This window comes from Myxocyprinus asiaticus, chromosome 9 (assembly GCF_019703515.2).
Source record: "Myxocyprinus asiaticus isolate MX2 ecotype Aquarium Trade chromosome 9, UBuf_Myxa_2, whole genome shotgun sequence".
In the NCBI taxonomy this organism is placed as follows: domain Eukaryota; kingdom Metazoa; phylum Chordata; class Actinopteri; order Cypriniformes; family Catostomidae; genus Myxocyprinus; species Myxocyprinus asiaticus.
Window position 1 is genome coordinate 52,705,704 of NC_059352.1, and position 9,284 is coordinate 52,714,987.

The 9,284-nt window shown below is 40.2% G+C and overlaps 2 protein-coding genes across 4 annotated transcripts in view; one reads left to right on the forward strand and one right to left on the reverse strand.

Moving 5' to 3' along the window:
* Positions 1 to 2,263, forward strand: part of LOC127446190 (protein CutA homolog) — a 6,238-nt gene extending 3,975 nt beyond the window's left edge. For all 3 annotated transcript variants that reach the window (XM_051706915.1, XM_051706917.1, XM_051706916.1), the window contains 2 exons: positions 1,790 to 1,839; positions 1,972 to 2,263. In XM_051706915.1, the coding sequence (XP_051562875.1) occupies positions 1,790 to 1,839; positions 1,972 to 2,071 (150 nt within the window). In that variant the 3' untranslated portion in view covers positions 2,072 to 2,263. The remainder of the gene's footprint in view (positions 1 to 1,789; positions 1,840 to 1,971) is intronic.
* On the reverse strand, positions 1,970 to 8,865 carry si:zfos-169g10.2 (somatostatin receptor type 5). The gene has a single exon (XM_051706912.1). It carries the CDS (start codon positions 6,763 to 6,765, stop codon positions 5,317 to 5,319), a length of 1,449 nt encoding a protein of 482 aa, XP_051562872.1. The 5' UTR covers positions 6,766 to 8,865; the 3' UTR covers positions 1,970 to 5,316.
* Positions 8,866 to 9,284: the final 419 nt, after the last annotated feature.

Consider the following 9,284-nt stretch of genomic DNA (forward strand, 5'->3'; position numbering starts at 1 on the left):
ACCAGCCACTGTGGAGGGCAACCAGTAAGACTTCTCGGAGTGATATATGACAAGAAATTAGACGCAAAGGCGTGCGTTAGACAAAACGTGATTTATATTTTGAAGAACAGAGGAAAGAAAAGCCGCTGATGTGCGTCTGATTTTATATGTGCAGTGAGCTCCGCTGTTCACAATGCAAGCGCTTCTTCAAGACACGCACATTCATAGAGTTCTGGGCCTCGTTTCCCAATAACTATTGATCTTAGCTGTTAAGAGAATTTTCTATGAGCGATTTTATGAATGTTCGTTATTTTTTATGTGCACTCAAGGTGTGATATAGCACCCACCACCCGCAAAATGCGACAAGGCTCAATCCAGTTCGCGAGCTCCTCGTCCAGATGTATTTCATGCGTGACTAATTTTGCTCATCTTCCCACAACAGGCGGGTGACCTGTAAGACATCTCGGAGTGACACATGACAAGAAATGCTGTTAGTCACAAAGACACAAGCTTGAAGAACACACTTTATTATATTTTTAAGAACAGACAAAAGAAAAGCCGTCAATGCTCGTGTCTGATTCAGTGTTTGTTCAGAGGTGTGCAGTGGGACCCTGTCTTATGGAGCAAGCGCATGTAAAGAGTTATCACTCCTTTTTCTCCGTTTCATTCGACTGAAAACTGTTTGCAAGAATAATGTTGTCTATGAGAATGCTGCACATGATCTCCGATCATCTCGTGAAGTGCTGTGAGTTTCGCTTTATTTCCACGGAGCAGTTCACTCTTACACATTGTGAACGCAACTCTACAGGTTCAGTAATATATACAGGGATCTTTGTATTAAAGAAACAAAGAGGAAAGTGATTAAATTATAAAGTAATACAAGACACGTTCACCTTGAACCTAAAACTGAGTTCTATTTTCTTTTCTTTAGGCAACAGTAACTGTATTACCAAAACACAACACAAACACATTCGATAAGAACACACATTTGGCAGCATTTTTTGGGAACACAAAGGCATTTATTAGGCTTATTTATTATGATTATTATAATTATCTTTACATTTATAATTGTCTTTAGTTCTTAATTTGTATGCTGTTTAGTCATTTTTCACCTGGTGTGATACTTGCGTGATGGCAAATGGAGCCATTAAATTTTTAAAGCAAAATCAAAGGAAAACTATTCATGGGGGTTGACCATATAATCGGATATCGCGATATTTTGATTATCATTAAAATATTTTTTACATATCACCCAGAAGGGAAGTAACATTTTTCATGAACAATTGTAAATGAAGTCATTTAATGGAGACCCGCACAAACACGTGTACTCAATTCCATATTGCAACATGTTACTTTTAATTGTTGCATATTTGTTTGTTTTTGAGTAGTCTATGGGCAATATAAATGTTTTATTTATTGAAAAACGTTGTTTTTGAAAATAGTAAATTATTCGTTTGTTGTATGGCTCTTTCGAAAAAATGCATCAACCAAAAATAAAAAAATTGGCTCCTTAGTGAAAAAAGGTTCCTGACCCCTGATCTGTATCATTAAAAAAATGGGAAATTATACTAAACACTTGACCTTCTTTTGGGTTTTTTGTCGAGTTATAAGCCTTTAATTTTGGGTATGCTACTGAAACAGGAAATCTTTAAAAACACCTTCAGAACTTAGTGTTAAGTGTCACTCGTGGTGTATAATGTCTGGCTTTCCAGTGAAAAATACATCTGATCATGTTTTATACAATTATCATATCATTTAAACGGGTTAAAAACATTTGAGACAAATCACACGAGTGGTCTTTATTTTCCAGATGATTAAGACCAGAAGTTCAAAGGTCGCTGCTCTTGCTGAATATGTTAGGTATGAAGCACCTGACATTTCAAGCTTTATATATAGAAGAAATAAAAAACTGTTATTTTTCATAATCATAAAAGCACATGTTAAATAACAAGATATTAGAATGTTGTAAATAAGCTCATGTTTGTACTACAGGTCGAATCATCCGTATGAAGTGGCAGAGGTCATCAGTTTACCCATCGATCAGGGAAACCCGCCGTATCTCAAATGGATCGGAGACACTGTGCCGGAGTGACTGTGTTCCTGCTGTTGAACGTCTCTAATGTCACAGTTTGCTCATGAGAATATTAGGATTACAAAGTACATTTGTTTGGTTTTATCTCAGCTATAAAATTGACTTTGCAACAGCAGGAAGTCAAATATTAAATACAGTCTTTCATGTATTTATCATGCCAAGTGTTGCATAAACAATTTTTTTGTTGTTGAAGTTCTTTTTATTGTAATGTGGCAACTCTAAGCCAGTTTGTTCCATCATTTAAATTCAGCTGATGTACAATGAATTTGTAGCATATTATAATTATTTACATTTGTAAGGGATGTTTAGTTTGATGTCTCTACACACAAAAGATGAAAAACACACAGTTGGTGATGACAACATGACAACTTTCAAAGAACACGAATAGCTTTTAATGTACATGTGAGATGCATCACATTCATGCATGTGTTTTAGAGGCCCTGTACTGAACTCTCTTTGAGCTCTTAAATGTCAGTAAACACACAGGACAAGTTACAAACAACAAAACACGCTACTATCATTGCCTGCAGCTTGAGGAACAGCAGTATCATGCTCTGTTACACGCCGCTGTCATACAGATACATGATCTGCTGAGAATCAAACTGATGTGATGTTTTACAACTGTGTTCTTTGGCTATGTGCACAATGCACTAAATTCAGATTTGTTTTGCAAGTCTGATTGTTAGAAATGACTGCGCTGTCATTTTTCAAGTGACATGTTGCTACCGAATATTCCAGTCTTCCGGACATCGAACCCATAGACCTTTATCACAGACTGTGATGACGCATTTCCGCTTTATTTAGCAATGTAAATCTCAATTTATTTTTTTTTATACACTATACATTTGACAGCTGCTGAGAGAGTGACAGTAAATTAGGCATCTTCTCTTAAATCTTAATGCACTGCTCAATTTTTTTCTTCATCTGGAAAGTCATTCAAACATAATAGTGGATTTTTTCTTTTGTTCTGGGAGCAAATGGCTAAGTGAAATTAATACTTGCTGTGTTCTCCCATTCACTCCCATTCACCACTGTCGAAGTTTACCCTGCAAAAGTTTACTTCTGCGTTCCAAAACCTGGAGTGTGAAAAGGTCTATTCTGCCGAGTAACTGACAAGCGCTATCTCCCATCAGACATCTTTACATCAATTGACGTGTTTAGCTTTTCCTGTGGTGCGACATAGACACGAGGTCTGGTCCCCTGAAACCAGGAAGTAAACATGTTCACATTATCAATGATGAGTGCGAATCGGAGGTTGCATTTTCCCTCTAAAGCCCAAAGTATACTTCGGTCAGACGCAAACGCTGAGGGTCAGCGTACAGGACGCGTGGCGCAAATTTAGTCATCAGCAGAGTGCCTGAGCACTGAATGCGCCCATCCCAATTTTTCCAACCGCTTGTCTTTATGCACAGAATGGGCATGCGCTTGAATGGGAGTTATTTGCACCAATTAGTGGGTCCACAAGGTAGCAACACTTATTTTGAGCCTTTGCTGTCACAAAGAAGCGCTAGAAGATGTAATCACCGCTAAACATCAGGAGATGAAGGTAAAAACAACAACAGTGGATGTGCAAGTCAAGAGTGCGTGTGTGAGGAGATCTGGAGATACCTGCATTTATAAAACTCCATTCTGAGGGAATATAAAGACATCTTTATGGGTTTAAACTCTTGAAGAGAAAGTCCAGTGTCTCAGCAGTCGTAGCTTTTATGCGCCAACCGCCTGTAAATGCGCTCACAGTTATATGAATTGTAATTTGACAGGCTCGCTTTCAACTGTACGCAGACGCGGGGCGTTCACATCAAAATGGAAGTATACCTAGGGCACAAGACTACATTCCTATTCCACTGAGGGTAAAGTTTAGGGTTTGGGTATATGGTGAATAAAATATGCATTATTACATAATTTACAACTAATAATACTGGCTTTTGGCGCCACTTTGAGGACACTTCATTCGGAAACTGGAGCTCACATGTGTCCTAACATCAACAACACATCCAACCTGGGCCACTGGGACAGTGATTTGAATTTCGAACTGATTTCCAGGTAGGTATAGCTGCAGGGCTGAGACCTCCAAATGGGGACGGAATCTACAAAAGAGGGTGGGTGTGACACTCTTGTTCTACCCACTCTGTATGGGACTCGAACCGGCGTGGGAGGCAGGTGTGCTATCAAGGAGGCTAAAGGCTACAGCCCCTAGCGTCAGTCGCTAGCACACCTCTTGAGGTCAGGAGAGTGAGATTTATACACATTGCACAGCTATTTATCAGCTGGCTCCCATTACACAGGGTTACTCCAAAAGGGATTTGCGGCAGCTCCAATAGAGGCCGTCACTTAAGGCCAAAAATATACTTTGGGTATCCACATTGTGGATCACTCCGCATACAGTATGTGTGAATCAAATTGCATCATCAGCACAGCCGCGCGGCTTGATCGCGCACTGCCTAGATTTTCTTGACCAGCGGACGCAGTCCTCGTCTGAGCACGTCGTCTGCGCATGCGCTGATCATTGACTATACTAAAAGAGTGTGACAAAGCAGTTGTAGTGCGGATGCGTCGAATGTGTTCCTACTCACGGTTAAGGTTAGGGAAAAGGTTAGGTAAGGGGCTACCTATATCTTTGCTGGTGGTTTGGAGCTCCCGCCCCTTTTTTTGGAGTTCTGCCTGCAGCTATATCCTCCTGATTTCAGCTGAAGAACTTACGACATGCTGTTGCCAAATTCACTGTGAGATCAATCTGGAAATGGGATCCGTTTGTTCAGACAGTGTAGATGCTATCCAGTTCATCTACACTGGTTGCTATTGATTTCAGATTTAATATATCCAAAAATACAAATGTAGTTTGGATTGGGTTTATAAAAATGGATTTAGTATTGTAAAGAGTCTGAGCAAAGACCATGTATTCCTGTGGCACTGATTTTTCTTAGTTGGCAGTGTTTAATGAACAGTGTTGCCATGTCCATTTGCATTTAATAGTCATAAATGAAAACCCCTCAATGGATCCAAGTCTGTCCACGTTACAAATAACCAATTTCAGGCAGGTGTTTATGTCCTGTTTGTGCTCTATTGCGGACAGCTGTGTGTTCAGAGGTCAAGCTGATGGAGCTTTCACAATTTCCATCCACAGCTCTACTGGTAATATCTTCAATGCCATCTACCTTCCTAGTGCCTTCTTGGTACCAAATAGTGGAGTTCCATCACGTCATTGCCATCTTTCATGTAGCCCAGCAATTCAAAGTTTGTCCAATTTACAAATAACTGATTTCCAGAACTGCGTGTTTGTCATCGCTGTTCTCAGGCAGATGTTCACGGCATCTTTGAGCGCCATTGAAGACAGCTTTGGGTTCAATGGTCGGGTTGATGGTGCCCTCATACCCTACATCCACAGCTTTTCTGGTACCACCTGCAATGGCATTCAAATTCTTTGTATCCTCCTGGCATCCATTACTGCAGCTGTTGTGAGCCATCCTGTGGAGTTCAACTATTTCATTGGTGTCCTCCATGTAGCTAAGCTTTCTTAGCTCGTCCTTGTCTTTCTCTGCTTCTGTCAGCTGGCATGGGTCCCTCAGATGGTCTCTTGGATCCAGTTCTCGTTGTATCTCCTCCAGCGGTAAAGCAACCATTCCCGTCCCATGTTGCTGGTCCTGGCTCTCCACACGTCTAGATGATCGACATAGAGCCTTCCTGAAGCCTCTCTTGAAATTGTCAGAGAGGAACCCATACAGGATGGGATTTGCACAGCTGTTGGCGTACGACAGAACCACGACAAAATAATACAGACCGCGGAACTCTCCTGGTAGCAGCACTAGCAGGTTTACGATGTTTAGTATGTAAAACGGCAACCAACAGAACACAAATACTGCCACGACGATCACGACCATGCGCGTGATCTTGCGTTCTGATTTCCTGCGTCGAATGGATGTAGCTCGAACTCTGCGTCCAGAGCTGCGTACCTTCACAACAATCAGCAGGTAGCATAGGCAGATGACCGTCAGAGGGCCGAAAAACCCAACAGTTGCGGTATAGATGATAAAAACTGCTTTCCAAACTTCTGCTGGCTCGGGCCATACGATGCTGCAGTTTCCATCGTCTTGCAGAACATCGGCAAACACCACCACAGGCAGGACAACCACAAAGGAAACTGCCCATACCGTGGCATTCACAGCTTTTGCCACACGTGGCTGGCGCCACCTAGAGGAACGGAGAGGATGCACCACAGCCAGGTAGCGATCAATGCTCATCACAGTCAGACAGAAGATGCTTGTAAACTGGTTAATCGCATCTACCGTCATGACCAGGCGACACATCAATGAGCCGAAGGGCCAGGAGAGAAGACCATTCTGCACGGCGAGGAACGGCAGACCTAGCATGAAGAGTTCATCTGCAATGGCCAGATTGAGGATGTAGATATTCGTAACCGATTCTGCTTGAGAATATCGCAGCACAATGTGGATGACGAGGGTGTTTCCGACCAGGCCGACGACACACACGGTGATGTAGATGAGAGGGATGAGGATTCCAGCGACGCCCGGCACATGGTCAACAACCCTGTTGCTGTTTGTCCAGTTCTGCAGGGATTCATTCTCACTTGGAAATGAAACAGACACTAAAGTTTGGCTGGGAGATGCTGAGAATGTTTCTGTTGCAGAGGGTTGTGCGATGAAGCCAAGAGTTGATGTTATTCTATGGATCTCCATCGGGACAAGATTATAGAGTCCTTAAACCACTCAGATCACCCTCAGCAACCACCCATTTGAACTATGAAGTGAGACAATGAGAAAACACTGATTATTACATGCAACTACAATGAAAGATTATGCATTTTTATACAAATTCTGTCATTATCTTTTCACCATCATTTCATTCCAAACCAGTATTTCTTATGGTGAGGAGGATCAGAAGATTTTCAGTAAATATTAGTTTCTTAAAGGGATAGTTCACCCAAAAGTAAAATTCTCTCATCTCATCTCCCCACACCCATGCCATCCCAGATGTGTTTGACTTTCTTTATTCTGCTGAACACAAATACAGATTTTTAGAATAATATTTCAACTCTGTAGGTCCATACAATGCAAGTGAATGGTGACCAACAATTTAAAGCTAAAAAAAGCACAGACAATCATAGTAAAAGTAATCCATTCAGTCATTAAATTAATAAGCGATACAATTTTTGACTATAACTGTTTACTTTCGTATGCTCTCCGATGCACATCCACGAAGGGACTGGGTTGGCGCTGCCTCTCGTGTGACATAACTACGTTTGCAAGTTCACGTGAGAACTGACAGGATACAACCGGAAATGCAGCTCGCTTACACCACGCGAGAGGCAGCGTCAACTGAGAGCGACCTGAAGCAAACAATTATAGTGAAAAGGACTTAAATATTGATCTGTTTCTCACCTAAAGTGATCGTATCACTTCTGAAGACATTAATTTAACCACTGGAGTCTTGTGGATTACTTTTATGCTGTCTTTATGTGTTTTTTGAGCTTCAAAGTTCTGGTCACCATTCACTTGCATTGGATGGACCTACAGGATCGTTCAGGGCCAGATCTAGGGGGGGTCCTAACCCATCAAATTATCCCAATGCCCCTCCAAACGCAAATGAAGCAAAGGGTGGAATCGTCATGCGCTAACCGCAACCCTAACGAAATGTGCTGAGACTGAAGACATGTCTGTTCTTATACGTTTAACATTATCATTAAATCATCTTATTGTATTTATCATTTGTTGACTCAAACAGTGAATATGAAGCCTGTAGCGCAGCAGCACAGAAGCATGTCTGAGGTACATGAACGCTACCCGCTGTTTATTCTTTCAGGTGCACTTCAGTGACGCACTTCTCGTCTCTGCTAGCATACTCATACTAATGTAGATAATTAGTGCGCTACAGCAGCGGCAGCGATACAGACAAAGTGAGCGAGTGCGTGACTCCGTGTACAAACCACTTTATTAGGATGGCAGGTTTTGTGCACGGAAGAGGCCTATGTGCCACTTGCTGTGTTTTCCTGTTAAAAAGTCAGACTTCTGATTTTCATCCATTGTGTTCTGGAGTGCTCTATAAACAGCACCAATATGAGTATTTGGACCAGAGAATCAAAGGCAGCACATCATTATTTTGCCTGTTATTCTGGCATTGTGATTCTGAGCTGACCTTTGCAATAAATTGAATAGACAAAACAAAGAGCGACCGCTTGTACAACAGTCTTGTTCCTGCTCCAGCATTATTTTCCCAATTCAGTTTCTCCATGACATTATAAAACATTGTGTTGAAGATGAGTCACAACATTAAAAACTTTGGTTTGAAGCAAAATATATATATATATAAAAAGTTGTAACTTTAAAGTGTACTTAAAATGAAGCATTGCAAATGGCATAATTGTGTCATAATTAACGACAATAATTTAAAATAATTTATATACACTATAAAACTATTACAAGTAACAAAATGCAGTATATTTGTTGTTTATTACAAAATGTTCAATTAACACATTTATAAGTAGATTGAAAGTGTATGGAGATTTTATTGTGTCATTTGCAACACTTTATGGAAGTGTGCGCATGTGTCTGTATCTGTTGTAGGGCTGAACGATTTTGGAAAATAATCTAATTGCGATTTTTTTTACCAATATTGCAATTGCGATTTAATATGCGATTATTTTTAAAGCTCTTTATCATCTGTATTATTCAACAAAGACAAGCAATAAATCATTGTATAGTATGAACAACACAATATTAGATAGATGAAACATAAACTGTTCTTTCCTGTAGGTCAGGCCTATATGTTATTATGAAATGAGGTGATGCATGAATTGATATGAAGTAGTTAAATAAAAAAATGTCAATCACAGTAGTGTATTGACTGATTTGTTGAACTTCCAGCCTTGTAAACATGTAATAATTATCATGACAACGTAAAGCACTGACAAATAAGCCTGGTGTAAACATTAATATGAAAGTCAGTAACAAATCACACAAACTAAAGTGCAGATTGCAGAAATATAAAAACAAATCTGTGGCTTTACCACACTCAGTATTATTCAGATCATTCAAAGTCACTGTAATAAACATACATGTAAACATGTGGATTGCACTTTTTAAACACTGTCTGTGAACTTTACTAGACAGTCTTTAAAAAAATAAATAAACTATTTATATATATTTATTTATTTATATCTTACTGATCTCCAGTCAGTAACAGCAACACACCACACAGA

Coding starts and splice junctions, on each gene's coding strand:
- si:zfos-169g10.2 (XM_051706912.1), bottom strand. CDS start 6,765: ATGGAGATCCATAGAATAACATCAACTCTTGGCTTCATCGCACAACCC.